The sequence below is a fragment of the Rattus norvegicus genome, chromosome 1, assembly GCF_036323735.1.
Source record: "Rattus norvegicus strain BN/NHsdMcwi chromosome 1, GRCr8, whole genome shotgun sequence".
Classification (NCBI taxonomy): Eukaryota; Metazoa; Chordata; class Mammalia; order Rodentia; family Muridae; genus Rattus; species Rattus norvegicus.
The window spans coordinates 81,416,317-81,433,353 of NC_086019.1; the positions used below are offsets into that span (position 1 = coordinate 81,416,317).

At 40.0% G+C, this 17,037-nt stretch overlaps 1 protein-coding gene across 1 annotated transcript; it reads left to right on the top strand.

The window, feature by feature from the left end:
- The first annotated feature begins 14,330 nt into the window (after window positions 1–14,330).
- On the top strand, window positions 14,331–16,628 carry Vom1r46 (vomeronasal 1 receptor 46). Its single transcript, XM_039097308.2, has one exon. It carries the CDS (start codon window positions 15,678–15,680, stop codon window positions 16,626–16,628), a length of 951 nt encoding a protein of 316 aa, XP_038953236.1. The 5' UTR covers window positions 14,331–15,677.
- Window positions 16,629–17,037: the final 409 nt, after the last annotated feature.

The window sequence follows — 17,037 nt, forward strand, 5'->3', positions numbered from 1 at the left end:
CAGCATGTAGAATAAGGCAAATCGATCCATTCTTATCATCCTGTAAAAAGCTTATATCCAAGTGAATCAAGGACCTCCACATCATACCAGATACAGTCAAACTAATAGAAGAAAAAGTGGGGAAGAATCTTGAACACACGGGCACTGGAGAACATTTCCTGAACAAAACACCAATGGCTTAGGCTCTAAAATCAAGAATCAACAAATGGGATCTCATAAAACTACAAAGCTTATGTAAGGCAAAGGACACTGTTGTTAGGACAAAATGGCAACCAACAGATTGGGCAAAGATCTTTACCAATCCTACAACTGATAGAGGGCTTATATCCAAAATATTCAAAGAACTCAGGAAGTTAGACCGCAGGAAGACAAATAACCCTATTCAAAATGGGGTTCACTGCTACACAAAGAATTCACACCTGAGGAATGCTGAATGGCTGAGAAGCACCTACAGAAAAGTTCAACATCTTTAGTCATAAGGGAAATGCAAATCAAAACAACCTTGAGATTCCACCTCATACCAGTCAGAATGGCTAAGATCAAAAACTCTGGAGACAGCAGATGCTGGCAAGGATGTGGAGAAAGAGGAACACTCCACCATTTTTCGTGGGATTGCAGACTGGTACAACCATTCTGGAAATCAGTCTGGAGGTTCCTCAGAAAATTGGACATTGAGCTACCTGAGGACCCACCTATACCTCTCTTGGGCATATACCCAAAAGGTGCTCCAACATATAACAAAGACACGTAATCCACTATGTTTATAGCAGTTTTATTTATAATAGCCAGAAGCTGGAGAAAACCCAGGTGCCCTTCAACAGAGGAACGGATACAGAAAATGGTACACCTACACAATGGAATACTACTCAGGTATCCAAAACAATGACTTTATGAAATTCATAGGCAAATGGATGGAAATGGAAAATATCATCCAGAGTAAGGTAACCTAATTACAGAAAAACACACATGGTATGCACTCACTGATAAGTGGATATTAGCCCAAATTCTCAAATTACCATAGATGCACAGAACACATGAAAATCAAGAAGGATGATCAAAATGTGGATGCTTCACTCCTTCTTTAAAACTGGAACAAAAATGTTGGGAGTGATGCCCTTGAAACCCTCCATTATTGATGTTATTATTATGGTTAGAATTAAGTATGACTGGGTTCACAGAAAATCCCCAGCCAGCTGCAGAAGACTAAAACAAATCAGGTGGTCAGGATGAATAATGATATGATAAAGTTCTGACCTTGGTGAGAAATACATCTGTCGTCAAGATACCCAATATGATGACCTGTAACATTTCTGAAAAAAACAATACCCTGCTGACCAATAGATATGACAAACCTGTGACCTTTCTAACCTTCTGTCAACATCAGCCGATTCCCTGACCACACGAATATTGTGTCCTTGGCCTGAATAAATGTTTCATATTTCCCTCCCTCCCTCTATTACCCCTGTTATGGTATAAATTCAGCCTTGGGAAAAAAAATCGTTGCCTTTATCAGACTCTTGTCTTGGCATCCTTCTTCGCATCTCTTGTCCCCCATTCTCTTCCAGGTACCCTCAGCACCCTTGTTGACAAATGCCGCCCAGCATGTGGCTGTTTGGAGGTCTCCTGGAGGAGAACCTCATCCCCTGTGAATAGATAGGCCTGTCTTCCTTCTTTGTTGGAGCCTTTGTTCCCCACTCGGAGCCTTTGTCCCCCCTGCCCCCCGCTTCTGGCAACCATTGACCACCATACCTTGGTTCAGAGGCTTGGTTTGTGTTTCACCCAGATTTCAGTGATGAGTGATGGGAAAAGCGTTCTACAGTCACCTTTTGTAACAGGACTCAGGGAGTCACTCAGGACACGAAGAATAGGGTTAAGAAAAAAAGATTTAAAGAAATTCTTATACTTTGTAGGAAATATTTGTCCATAGTTCCCCCAAGAGGGAGCAATTGATACAAAGATTGTGCAGAGTTAGTGATTGTTTAATGGGTCAGCTAACCCTGTTGCTGAAGTCTGCCCTCTGTAATGAATAAAAATTTTATGCATTTTGGGTTTGAAGTTGCCTCTCCCTGCATGGATGAGCAACCCCACATACATGGATTAAAACCTTTTACCCTCATGCTAATGCAGCAGTTACTTTGTCAATCTGTGCTCTGTGGGTGGCGATCCTGAAGTAAGGCCACTATGGGGTCTTACAACATTTTGGTGCATCACTAGGGAACTGCACTCCCGCCCAGACCACAACTGGTAAAGAGATCGGAGGTAAGCTTGAGCAAATCTGTGTTTTGTGTTCTGTGTTACTTTCTGTTTTATCTCTGTGTCACATTGTCTCATTTTCATTTCATGTTGTCCTGTGTTGTCCACGTCTGCTGTCTGAAGGGTTCAAGTCCCTTCAGATGGGGGTTCGAGTCCCCCCTCCCAGAGAGGGGTTAGAGTCCCCTCAGCGGACGCTGTGTGTCCCAAGAGGGGCTTATGGCTGTGACAGGCAGATGTGCTAGTTGTCAGAGGCCACAGGCCCTAGAGGATGCTCTAGGAGGAGAAAGGAATCTAGAAGACACTCAAGAATCTCGTTGGAAGGTGGGAACCGATGGCCCGCCTCATCCCAGAAGCAGCTAAGGTAAAGCTGCATTTTGGGCCAGGTGCTGAAGGTATAAGGCATCTGTGGAAATCACTCATAGGATGCCTTGTCTTGGTCTTATTTGTCTAGTTTGTTTTGTGTGGTATTGTCAAGTGTCTTTTTGGCTTTTGTTTCGTTTTTGGACTTGAACTGATGACTGTGTTTGAAATCATGGACTAATGACTATGTTTGAAATCATGGAACTGTTTGTTTTGTTTTTCAAGGAAATTTACTTGGTTCTCTTGGTGCTTAACTTGGAAATAATTTGCTTTAGAGAAATTGTTTTCTGCCAGGGAGTTTTGTCTTTGTCTCCTGAACCTCCTCCCCAAGGAGAGATGCCCATCCCTTTGCTTCCCTTGTCCAGTCTAGCTGCTGTTAACAGTTCATCACACATGGACTCCAGGTTAGCGAGTGACCCTGTCTCAAGCAGGTATTAACAAGAACATGAAAGCTTTGCCTTGGATCCTGAAGAAAGGATCTCCCTGTTGCTTAGACATTCACAGCTTCTAAGGAAGAGACACCACAAAGTAGGGAAATGTGAGGCTGATGGTGGCAAGTGTGCGGGCCTACTAGCAAGCAAGCTGCAGGCTGCATTCAGGCAGTGGAGCAGCTCAGGCCAAGAGGAGTTTCATGGTGATGAGGCCGGCTAGGGCTGACACTTTGACAGCAAAAAGATAGTGGAGAGTTAATGATTATTTTAAAGACTATTTTGAGACTTTTGGCCTTGAAAAACATTTGAGTCAATGCCTTCAGTGGCCAGGCCTTCAACACTTGCTCACAGAAGGAGAGTCTTCATTAAGAAAAGTTCTTTGAGGGAGTCTGCCTTATCTGCTGGCTCTTTTCCAAGAGAGGAGTTGATCTCCAGCATTAAGTCACCTTCCCTGTTAGTCATCATTGACATAGATCTGATCCCTGCAACAGTCAGTTCCTGCCCCTGTGGTCAAAATGCCCCAAGTTGGGGAACAGGGCAGCCCCTAAAGTAGTTTCAGAAAGAGTCTGCAGCAGACTGTGAGGAACTTTGTTTTGCCAGACAGAACAGGCTTTACTCTAGGATGATAAGAGGAGAAAGTCTTGGCACCAGCTCTTCAACTTACTCCAACTGGAGGCTGTGGCCAAGGTCAGGATCAATGTTTTATTTTTCATGGACCTCTAACCCAGTGAGATAGCTTTGTGAAGGACTGCTACTGAAGTCCTGGAATTTAGAGGCACGGGGAGGGCTGTAGTTCTTTTAAAGGTCAGTATTCCAGTGTTAGCAATCTCTTTATTGGATAAAAGAGGCAGGAAGCCATGCTCAACTGTGACTCCTGCCTCAGGAATGGCAGTAGAAAGAGTCCTTATAGCCAGTTTTCTCTGATTATAGCTTACTTTCTGATACCAGAGGCTTCATTCGGATCATACCCCCCTGGGCAAGCCCCCCTTCAATACTCAGACGCTATTTTCTTCTGGTCTCTTGACTCAAGGTCACCAGGCATGTTTGACAGACTGGAAGAAATTTCCCTGAAAACGGACAAACCATACAATTCTTTTGTCAGTTGCTTGGCATCTAGCACCCAGGTCCTAACCATCTCTCCATCCTTTTGTTATTTGTTCTTACTGGAAACCTAGTGACATTTAAAGGCTATGTCTCTTTCGAGGCAGAGCCATCGAGCTGACACTGAAGGGAGGTACTCCTTAAGGGAGAATCTAAGTCAACAAAAACAGCTGGTAGCAGACTCCAGCTGCCCCTCTCCTTGCCCTTTCTGTTTCACAGGCACAAAGCTTGCGATCGTTTTTGCACTGGGCTTTTCATCCAAAGAAAGATGCTTCATCTAGCTGTGTGACTGAATGCTACTTGTCACCTGGCTGTTCCACCAGCTTTCTCCAGCCCCCCAACCCCAGCTTTCTTGCCTTGTCCCTTTCCTTTACTTTTAAGAATATTATTACATAATACACTGTATTGTTTGACTTATAATATCTCCCATCCTACTAATATACATGTCCCAGATTCCCGTTGTGAAGGTTCTAATTCTAAAACAAGGGGGTAGTACATCCCTCTAAATATTAAATTTACCTCCGTGTGTCAAAATCAGGATTGAACACGTGGATATACTTGGGATCTTAGTATGTTTCCATCAGGTGTCGATACAGGGATAATATTTACCATATAATTGTTAAAATAGACTGTACATTCCTCGGCTTCTGGGCACTCACCCCTGGAGGCTCTGAACAAGGTTCAGGGCACACACAACTTCATCTACAGCCTGCACTCCACTGAGAGGAGCTGCTTGCTCAAAGAACTGCACCACTCCCAGTTCATTGCCATCACACAAGTAAAATTGGAAGCTCTACCACCCACTCCAGGACAGCTGAGTATGTATTCTTCCACAATGCAACACTTTTCATAGGGTTTGGCTTTTTGGGTAAAGCAATTATGATTGTTGCAGGAATCCAAATTGAATTGTCTATTGGAATTATTTTGTGAATTTCAACAATGGCAGTCAACATGTTATCTTTTCCTTCCATGTATCAACATATTATTTAATTTTCAGTCATTGATACTGTACTCTAATTATTGGGGTTTGCTTATTTTTTTACACAACATGCATGGGATACCTATTAATATCTTTATTCTTTTCTGATGGTTATAATCCAATGCCGAGGTTTCTCCAAATTATTTAAGATGTTTAATATCAGGTAAAATTGTAATTCCCTGCCTGGTGGCATCCCTTCTGAGATATATCACGGTAAACATTTAAAAATCACATAAATTCATTCAACTTTTAAACTTCCACATCTATCCAAAATGGAGCAGAGTTTTAATATATCTGATTATTTCAATTTTGACTCACACTGTCTTTAAGAGTCAGAGGTTAATCAGAAAGAACAATTGTCTGGCCCTCCTTTGCATAAACCAAACATGCTGACAAGTGTATTTCTTTCTGATTGGATTTTTACCTTTAATTTCCCAACTTTGAGCAATCACACTGAGTTCTGGTTTGTAAGAGAAAGGCAGTGTTTGGATACTTCCTCTTTGTTAGAATATGGTTAAAGAGAACATGAAAAAGGTCAGAGAAGGCTTAGACAAGGCTTCTACAAAAGGAAAAGCTTTCAACAAGAAAGAGAAAAAGCTGAAAGCTGGAATCAAAACTGGTTCTCCACCTCCCCTTGGTTGTCCATCCTGCTTCCCTCTCTGTTGGACCCCCTAGTAGGCCTTCTCTTGCTTATATCTTTTGGCCTTTGGGCATTTAATCGTTTAACTAGCTTTGTTAAACAACAGCTAGATAATATTCAGGTATATTATCATAGGCTAGTTATGGAGGATGCCTTTGGTTAGGTTTGGGAAAGGAGATAGACATCTAAAGAGTGTTTTGACACCAGACAATCAGATATGGAAGTGAAGAATTTGGAGTTTGCCCAGCTTCTTTTAAGTATTGCTTTAGTCCAAGTATTTCCTCACTATTCTCCTTTTCCTACCCTTTGGAAAAGTGTATCCCCTTTGCCATTATATATTGGAAGTATGTGGTCTGCCTTTTAATTTTGATTTGATAGAGTGTCACAGTCATTAAAAGTCTCCCAACCAAAAAAAGCCCAGGACCAGATGAGTTTAGTACAGAATTCTATCAGAACTTCATTGAAGACCTAATAATAATACTGTGCAAATGATTACACAAAATAGAAATAGAAGGAACACTAGCCAATTCCACTTATAAACCACACAAAGTCCCAACAAAGAAAGGGAACTTCAGAACAATTACCTTTATGAATATTGATGCAATAATACTAAATAAAATTCTCTAAATCCAAGAACACATCAAAGTGAGCACCATCAATGATCAAGTAGGCTTCATCCTAGGGATGAAGGGATGGTTCAATATAAGGAAATCTATCAACACTATCCACTATATAAACAAACTAAAAAAAAAAAAACTCCACAAGATTACCTCATTAAATTCTGAGAAAGCATTAGACAAAATTCAACACCCCTTAGTGTTAAAAGTCTTGGAAAGATGAGGAACTCAAGGCTCATACCTAAACATAGTAAAAGCAATATACAGGAAACTAGTAGCTAACATTAAAGAAATGGAGAGTAAGTTGAAACAGCACCACCAAAATCAAGGAGTAGACAAAAACCAAAAAGCTTGGATTTCCCAAGATACAATGCGCATACTACATGCAGCAGAAGAAGGATGACCAAAATGCAGATGCTTCTTAGAAGGGGAAACGAAAATATTCATAGGAGGAAACACAGAGACAAAGTTTGGAGCAGAGACCAAAGGGAATGCCGTCCAGCGACTGCCCAACCTGGGGATTCAACCCATATACATACAGCCATCAAATCCAGACAATACTGCTGATGCCGAGAAGTGCATACTTATAGCCTGATATAGTTGTCTCCTAAGAGGCTCTGCCAGAGCATGACAAATAAAAAGGCAGAGGCTTGCATCCAACCATTGAACAGAGAACAGGTTCCCCATTGGAGGAGTTAGAGAAAGTATTAAATGATCTATAAGAACAACAATACCAATCAACCAGAGCTCCCAGGGACTAAACCACCATTCAAAGAGTACACATGGGCAGACCCATGGCTCCAGCTGCATATGTAGCAGAGCATGGCCTTGTTGGGCACCAGTGGGATGAGAAGCCCTTGGTCCTGCCAAGTGTCTATGCCCCAGTGTAGGAGAATGCCAGGGTGAGGAGTTGGAAAGGGGGAGCACCCTCATAAAAGAAGGGGGAGGGGAGATGGGATAAAGGGTTTACAGATGGGAAACCTGGAAAGGGGATAACATTTGAAATGTAAATAAATTAAAGATTATCTAATTTAAAAAAAGGAAAGTACATAGATTTCAGAAGATACTTAGAACTTTGGACTTTTAAATAGACTATTGAGACTTTTGAAGTTGAGCTGAAATGTATTTATGCATTATTTTATGATTACAAGCTTATGGGGGTAGTGACTTGAATGTGGTTATTTAAAGAGAAATGATCCCAATATACTCATGTGTTTGAATACTTGGTAATAAGAAGTTTCACTACAAGGAAGTATGGCCTTTGAATACTGGGGGCATACTTTCAGGTTTCAGAACTCAAATCTGGCTAATATGTGTCAATCTTCCTTCCTCCTGCCTGCCTTCTGGATGTAGAACTTGCCCATCACTAAGTCTATTTTTAGGCACTATGCTTTCTCCCGTGATGATAATGGGCTAAAACTCTGGTCTGTAAGCCAACCCATGTAAAGTCTTTCCTTTCTAAGAGTTTCCATGGTCATGATGTCTCTTCACATCAACAAACCCCTACTTTATATGGTCTTATTCAGCACCAGTCCCTGAATGCTACAATAATGACCTACCTAAACAAGTTGTGCATAGTGGTAGAGTATTAGCATGGCTATTACTGGACTAATAAGATGATTTATTATTAAATCTGTCACCTGTTTCTCAAGAAGGAATTCATGCCTGGTCTTGTAAATCTATCTTGTCAAATCCACAAGGCTTGGGAGATGATATATCCTATATGATAATTGTCCTCAAATGTTTTGCTAAAGGTTTATTTGGCCAACTAGTCTTTTAAATGTGTATATTTATATTCACAGAGTTGTGCTACACTCAACTTTTGTCAGAGAAGGTTCTTTTGTAGTAGGCACTAGTTAATGCAAACACATAACTCAAACACTGAGAATGAATGATTTTAAGTCCACAGCTATAGACACCTTCTCCAGGTGCAGGGGATATGTCATATAAGAAACAGAAAGAAGGTTACGAACTAGAAGATGTGGAGGAAGGCTTTAAAATGTTGTCTTCTGTGTATGACATGTCTGCTGCCATATGTGCTACTATGGCTATACACATAACGCCTATGCAAACCTATTCCAATTTCCACTGGCATATTCCAGCATGGTTAGGGGAGGAGTTACTCCTATATATGAAACTCTTGGCAGGGTACGGGTGCTGAGAACAGTAGAGTCACTAACTGATACACTGTCAAGATATACTAGTTGACCCCACCCATGAGCATATAAGCAGCACTAATTGGACTTGGAGGGTGGGATTTAAGAAAAAGAAACAACAACAAAAATATGTGAAATAGGAAGGGAGATCTATTGTAAAACACATATGCGAAAAGGGGAGTAACATGATTAAACCTAATTGTACATATGCTTGAAGTTTTAAACTAGTAAAACATATTTTAAAAATACTTAAAAAATCCAGTGATTCTTTCTTAAAACTATGCCATCAAAATGTATGCACACTGCATTAGAATCTGTTTTCTTAGAAGGGTCAAAGAAGCCTCACTTATAATAGGTGAAAACTGGAGTCCACACAGCAGCTGTTTACATACATAGTTATGAATATATGCAGTGGACTTTCTTTAGACACAAAGGTGAATGAACACTGGCAGCACAGAAAACAAGCAAGAAGTTAAAGAATGCTACATCAAAGAAGTTAGATATAAAAGGTCCATGGAATCTCTAATTTTAATGCCCCTTAATGCTGGTTATGTAACTTCTGAAACCTCCCAAGATACTGTCAGGTCTGCCCAAATCCAGACAGAACCACATAACTGCTTTGCATTTCCCTGGAATGGAACTTGTGTGGCTGTCCTTGTGACAAATTATATTCTCCAAGGACTCACAGAAAAGTTTTTCCACCAACTCCTCATAAATGCTTCTGTGGATTTACTGTTTTAATCTGCATGTCTTCATTACAGGCAATTAAAGCAAAGTTATTAAAAAAGTGTTCTTAATCCCCGATTAAGATGTTGTCCTGAACCTAGAGTTGAAAGTCACAGCTCCTGTGATGAAGAAAACCATGAATAATAGGTCTGTAAGTGAGGGACCAGAGTCTCATCTCAAGACAGAGTCTATGCTTTACTACAGTGCTCTGCCGCTGTCATTTCACAAAGCACGCAGTAAGTACATTTTCTCTTTATACCAACTGATCAGAGCATCTACAGGTAGAAAATAATAAGGGAGAGTCACAATTGCTAAGTACTGAAGTGAAATCCTAAAAAGGCTTTCATATGAAATAGGATCTATTTCCTGCTGGCAAAGGAGACTATCTCCTGTCTTTCCCACCCTGCAAACCAATTCCTCCCACAATCTCCAAAGTTTCTTCCTATCTTGTGATACTTCCCTACACTCATTTATGTTATGTATATGTGTAAATGTGTAGACAGACAGACAGACAGATAGATAGATTATATAGACATGATAAATAATGTAGTAGGAATTTTTGGTGGATGTGCATGTGTTGCATGCACAGAAAAGTGGTTGATGTCCTCCTGTATCCATGTATGCATTATTTCTTGAAGCAGGGTCTCTGTCTGAATTGTGTGTATGTGTGTGCGTGCATGCGTGTGTGTGTGTGTGTGTGTGTGTGTGTGTGTGTGTGTGTTTCTAAGCTGGTGGCCAGAAACACTGAGCAATGGTATGCAGGTTGTGTGATCTGAACTCAGGTGCTGATTGTGCCCTAAGCACTCTAACTTGTTGAGCCATCTCTCCCACACCCACATCACCCATTTGAGCCATTGAATTCTGCTCTTTTTTCTCTCCTATTGGGAAAATATATGCTAATCTTTCCTTCAGGATTTATTTTTATTATTTTAAATAACATTTCTTTGCATATGTTTGTTTGTGCTTATGAATGTGTTAGAGCCAGTAGAGCCCAGAGGTATCAGATTCTACCTAGACTTGGAGGTGGAAGCAGCTGTGAGCCATCCAGTGTGGGTGCTATGAACAGAACCTGGATTCTCTGAAGAAGCAGCATGAACTTTTAGCTATTGACTCATCTCTCTAGCCCCCATTTTACAAATAAGAAAATCACATGTAAGCCAATAATGACCTAATAAAATTTTTTATGTTACTAAAACTAGAATCTTCTGTGGGACTGAATGGACAGTGTGTACATTGAGCAACATGGTTCATACACAGTGGGATTAGCTGTTCTCTCTGCAGACTGAGCCAGAATTCCCGCATTTCAACAGAGTATTATTTCAGTTACTTTTGGAAAATTTGAAACAATAAATACATTTCTGCATCAGTTTTTGGGGTAACAGGGGAAACACAGTTACTATTATCTTCAGCACCTCACTGTTAAATTTGTGAAGAGAAGTCTTGATTAAAATCCAAAGGAGAAATCTCACTGTTGACTAGTGTAGTTTTGACCATTAATGTTGTAGTTTGAAACTCAGGAGGTTTTAGACATGAGCACAGAGGTCAGGAAAAAAGAGTGAGAAATAGTCCTGTCAATTCCAGAGCCTCAGAAACTGTGTCGTGGACTGGACAGAGTCAGGCTCAAGTGAGGAGCACTGCAAATGCAGCAGGGGCACACAGAATTCTGGGTACTGCTTTTTCGGAGTGCCTCTCCTCTATCTCTGAATCCATTATGATATAAACAAAGCTTGTCAAACTCCTGATACTCAGGCTGAGAGACACTTATCTGCTTTTGCAAAATGAATTTATGGAGAACTCTCCATTGAAATATTTCAGAGAGCTGACTAGAGTACATTTTCTGTTTTGGATATTTTATCATTTTTCCTCATATTCTTGAAGAGATTTTATACTGAGGCTACTGACAAAGTGACAATGTGTATGTTCCATTACTACTTTATATCTTACCTTTGTTAAATGAATTGTTACTCATTGTAGACAAATGAAATGAATGAACTGAACATATCATTTATCATGGAATCTGACTCTTGGAGCTGTCATGTTTAAATACAATGTCTATTACCTTATCTGATTTTCCAGCATTGCTGACATCCAGCCTTACAGCTCATTTTTGTTTAATACACTGTTTTTGACTGCTCTCTTCCTACTTCATAACACCTCTTAACCATAGAACCTTTATCAAACAAGTACATGACTTAGTATACACTTATATGAGTAGAAGAAAGGTAGAGAAAGTCACTAGCAGGGTTTTCTCTTACAGGGATTATCAGGAACACCTTCCCACAGTGGAATCTCTTAATTCTCTGGTATTCATAGCACCATATTGAGGAGATGCACTGATAATTAGACTGGCCTAAGACTTATCAGAAGCTCTTATGAAAAAGAAAAAGGAACATAGTTCTGTGTGGAAGAGGGGACTTGGTCCCAGTCTGTAGCTGGGACCAGGACATCAAAGGAATAACCAGTTCTGTTACCAGGAACTTGGCTTATCCCACTAAAAAAAAAATCTGGAGATATCTGTCCAGGACTACTGTGTGTTTGATATGTAAGGCCTTTGAGATAATCAGTGCTTCCCTTGTGCAACTTTGCTTGATGAGCTTCCTGCTGACATAGTCCCATTTCTCCCCTGAAAATAGCATGTAAGGTACTGTACTTTTTAAAAGATAATTTATAAATTTAATTGAAATAAATTATTTTCGAAAACAAGACAGAGATACATAGTTTGTGTCCACATGCATTTCACTTTTATTTTAGCATGATATCCATTTTGGTAATGCCTGCTCTCTAGGTAAGTAGAGGATTCCTTACACTGTTTGGTGAAGTAGAAAGAGTGCTTTTCCATCCTTGTGGAGGTAAAGGAACATTTAAGTTGTAGGCTATTTTACTAGGACATTCAGAAGCTTTATAGATTCTCAGAAATGCATGTATACTAGAAGGGACTGAAATATCCACAGAGGAATTGTAGTGGGAAACATTAAAAAGCACCATCCCAAGCTACTGCTGGCAAGGCACCAGCAAACAGATTCGCCTGTTCTCAGCCCAGCAGACAGGTCCATCTGTTCTCATTTTGGCAGACTCTCTGACCTAGAGCTCTGAAATTTCTCCATCTAGCTCGCCTAATTCCCGTGGTGGGCCACTGCCACAACAGCCTCATGCTTCCAACTTCCCACAGCTAGCAAACATATGCTTTGCTGCCATACCTTTCTCTCTGGAACCCAGATGAGTTGCTGCGTGAAGGAAAACAGTGGGTGGGTGGGAGGGAAGCAGGTGGAGGGGGAACCGGAGAAGAGGGTTGCAGAGGGGAGACTAGGAAATGGGATAACATTTGAAATGTAAATGCATAGAATATCCAATAAAACAAAAACTACCAAAAAAAAAAAATGAAACCAAAAAGGAATCAATAGGTAACACTATCGCTGGGCGTAGCATCCTAATTTGTAAGTCATTCTAAGTTATAAATCCTCAGGTAGTGGATCCCTACGGATCTGCCACCAGAACAGGGGGCCTCTGCTCCCTGCATTTTAGCCTCCATGCTTATCTCCCTGTCCCAAAAGTGAGTATCCTTTTCCTCCTTCCCTCTTCCTCTCTCAGACTCGGAAGTCCCACCTACTCTCCCAGTGATTGGTTCCTTGAAATCTTTATTCATTAGGGGAAGGTTCTGTCACAAGGAATCCTGTTAACAACCAATTTTATGTCACTTTCTTTTCTTCTCTTTAATTTTTTTTTATTTTTTATTTACTTTGCATCCTGATCATAGCCCCCTCCTTCCTCACTTTCCAATCCCACCCTTAAGAATCTCTCCCTCCATTGCCCCCTCCCCTTCTTCTCAAAGAAGTGGCATCTCCTTTGGGTACCACCCCACCCTGGCCCAGCCAGTCTCAGAACATCCTCTCCCACTGAGGCCCAACTAGATAGTCCAACTGGGTGGAGGTCGGGGTAGAGAGATGGGGGAAGATCCAGTGGCAGGGAACAGAGACCAAGACAGCCTTTGTAGGGAGTATAATCCAGCTCCTGCATGCTCCCTGGTTGGTGGCCCAGTCTCTGTGATTCCACATCGTCCCAGGTTAGTTCTGTGAATCTTCTTATATACTTGAACCCTCTGACTTGCTCACTTCTATCCTCCACTCTTCCACAAGTCATGAGTGTTACTTAGACTGATTGGTGATATGTATAGTTTTTCACTGGCTCAGTAATGATAATTCTTTGATTAATTCTATTATAGATCTTGCCATTACCAGCATTTGAATGGCTGATGGCGGTATCTTCAGGTACTCTTCTTTCTTCAGTCTTTTATACTTCATTGACTCCTTAGAAAGTTTCAACTGTTCTGTGGTGAGCTGATTTGCTTCTTTCTCTCTCTCTCTCTCTCTCTCTCTCTCTCTCTCTCTCTCTCTCTCTCTCTTTCTTTCCTTCTTTCTTCCTTTCCTTCCTTTCTTTCTTTCCTTCTTTATTTATTATCTCATATATTATATCTCAATTGCAGTTTCGACTTCCACCAGTCTTCCCAATCCACTCAGAAGAGAGCAGGTCACCCTAGGATAATCTCTCAAACAGGACATAACAATAAAAAATAAGACCAGGCACATACTATTACATCAAGCCCAGACAAGGCAAAACAGTGTGGAGAAAGGGATCCCATAAGTAGGCAAAAGAATCTAGGATAGCTTCCACTCTCACTGTTAGGATTTGCACAAGAACACCAAGCTACTCAGCCAAACATATATGGTGAGGACATAGGTCAGAACCCTACATGTTTTCTGATTTCTCAAGTTCCCATGAGTGCTGCCCAGTTGGTTCTGTGGGTCCTGTTTTCAAGGTGTGTTCCTGACTTCTCGAGTTCTTCTCATCCTTCCTGACCCTTCTCCACTGGAACCCCTAAGCTCCAACTAATATATGGCTGTGGGACTCTGCATCTGATCCCATCAGTTGCTGAATGAAGTCTGTTTGGTCTTTTATAATGATTATAATAGTCTCCAGTCCTAGTACACTCTGCAGGCAGAGCAAATTTTGTATTGAATATTTTGTGCTTGGGTTGTTGTCCCAAAGCCTCCACTTGAGGCCTTGGCTGATTATAGGAGATAACCTGATCAGGCTCTGTGTCCCCCATTACTGGGATTTTTCCTAGTGTTACTCTAGTGGGTTCCATGTATTTTCCATTGCACTGTTTCAACCTGCCCCTGAAATGCCTGTTAATTCCAGTTATTTCTCCCAGCACCATGCCAATCTCTATACTTCTTAAAAAGCTTTCTGCACAAGATCTCCTAATCTCATCTTCCCTATCTTCTTTATCGCTGATCCCCTGGAATTTCCTTCTCAGAACCCTGTCAAGAAATAACACTTGCTAGCTCAGGGCAGAGATAGATGTTCCTTAGCTGATTTGGAAGATGGAGTTAGATAGGTCTTCCTTTGCAAAGAAGTTAACATGATACATTCTGATTTTCATAGCTTCTCTCTAGGGCCTTCTCCTTCCATTCTTTAATTTCCTCTTTATTTGTTAGAATTTGTTACTGTTTTCTCAAATTCATAACTGTATAAACATTGATACAATTTCAACCCCAACTTTTGGAGTATAATGCCTCACTCTATATCTTTAACTAACTGTTTAACTGTTAAAGAACTATATTATTTCTTCATATTCCTGTCAGACTAACATTATAATGTCTACCAGCATGTCATTGTAGTAACTGCATGGAGATGGCTCTGCATTTTGATAAACACTTGTTATCTGATGACACTGTGTGGAATATGGCTAACTTTTTCTAGCTGGGTGACCCAAAGTTACTTATAAACTTCTTATTTCATGACTTCCAATAAAACATCAGAGACCCATAGAATGAAAACTGTTTCTCTCTTTTTAAGTTATGGAAATATGAACATCAATGGCAGTATTTTTTAAATAAAACAATGCTAGAAAAGATTTTTGACAGATTCAAATTTTAAGAATGTCCTACTATTATTTTTATTTATCTTAGCCTGTCTTTTGACATATATTTATCATTTCCATCCTTCTTGCTTACAAGATTCTCTTTCTTTTGTAATATTGTTTAACTTCCATTTTTGTGTTTTAGTAACTTGATTGCAAGAGTGAATTAAGTGTATGTTGACATTAATATACTAATTATTTTTTCAGAAAAATATATCCAGAAAAGTATCTAATAAATATTAATTTAGAATAAAAGCATTTGAAGGACTCTGAAGATTATAAAGCATTATAAAACTATGAAAATGATGAGTCTAAATTTACATCCTTTTTTTACTCCTACGTTTGATAACCCAAAATAGATTTGACCATGGTATTGTATCTTGATTGTTTGGGTAACCTGCCATAAAACAGACATTTGTCCTGATAAGACAAGGATACAGTTTAAGCTACAATAAATTAATACACATATTAGTGTTTTCTTACTGGTTGTACTGATGTGGTTAAATTTATTTACCTCAGGTAAAAACAACATGATTCCTGAGAACCTGCCAATGGGGATTTTGTTCTTTTCTCAAACAGCTATGGGGATCCTTGGCAATTGGTCAATTCTTCTTCATTATGGAATATCTATAAACACTGGAAAAAGTTTGATGTCCAAAGACCAGATTTTAAAGCATCTGACTTTAGCCAATGCCTTGGTTATTATCTCAAGAGTAATACCTCACATAATGGTACAGCTGGGGTTGCAGTATCTCCTGAATGACCTCTTATGTAAACTTACTCTCTACAGTAATCGAGTGTCCCGGGGTGTTTCACTGCACTGCACCTGCCTCTTGAGTTGTTTCCAAGCAATCACAATCAATTTGAGCCACTCCAGGTGGGCGAAGCTTGCACACTCATTTTCCAAGTACACAGTTCAGTTCTGCTCTCTAAGCTGGCTTGTGCATCTTCTTTTAAACATTAGGGCAGCTATACATGTGATAGGACCAAATACTAACAAAAATTTCACCAGAAAAATCAAGTTGGGGTATTGTTCCGCATTCCCTCTTGGCAATACTATAACTGTACTACATCTATTCTTGCTTTGTTTCACTGATGGTCTATATTTGAGTCTCATGGTATGGGCCAGTGTCTCCATGGTGAGCATTCTTTATAGGCACAGGAGTCAGGTACAGTATATCCACAGTCCCCAGCATTCCCTGAGAATGTCCCCTGAAGGCAAAGCCACAAAAACCATCTTGATCCTTGTGTGCACCTTTGTCTTCTCCTACTCAATGTCCTTCATACTAGTAATCTATACTGTGGTTTTTAACAATCCAAGGCTGTGGCTAATAAACATATTTACCTTTTTAGACACGTGCTTTCCTACATTTTGTCCCTTTATCCTTATAAGTAATAAGCAATCTACTCCCAAGAATCATTTTTCCTGCTGTAGCAGAACATAATTTAACATGTTAACTTGTGTGTTGTGATACATTTAAATGGTCTTTCATTCATTATTGAGTCTTAGACTCACCCATTGCCAGGTTTTATTAAGTAAGTCCATCCTGTAAATTAAGGATCATCAGCTGTTACATCTATCATATTGCTGGATAAAGTTTCACAATATTAAGATATCTTTTTACTTTCCTTCAAAATGCTCTGAAATTAGGGGTCATCATGTAATGAAGAATTTTTATGCCTTTAGACAGCCAAGTAGCTGTTGAGTTATGAAAATCTGTGCAGGCATAGATTAGACTCTTGTCTCACGGCTACAACTGAATGATACAGGAAATGAGCAAAGAAAAATTCAACTGCCTTGTATCTATACATGTTTAAACTTTACTGATGTTTCGTCTCTGTTCTCACGTTCTG

Excerpts from the sequence above, each read along its gene's own strand:
- Vom1r46 (XM_039097308.2), top strand. The coding sequence starts at position 15,678 with ATGTGGTTAAATTTATTTACCTCAGGTAAAAACAACATGATTCCTGAG.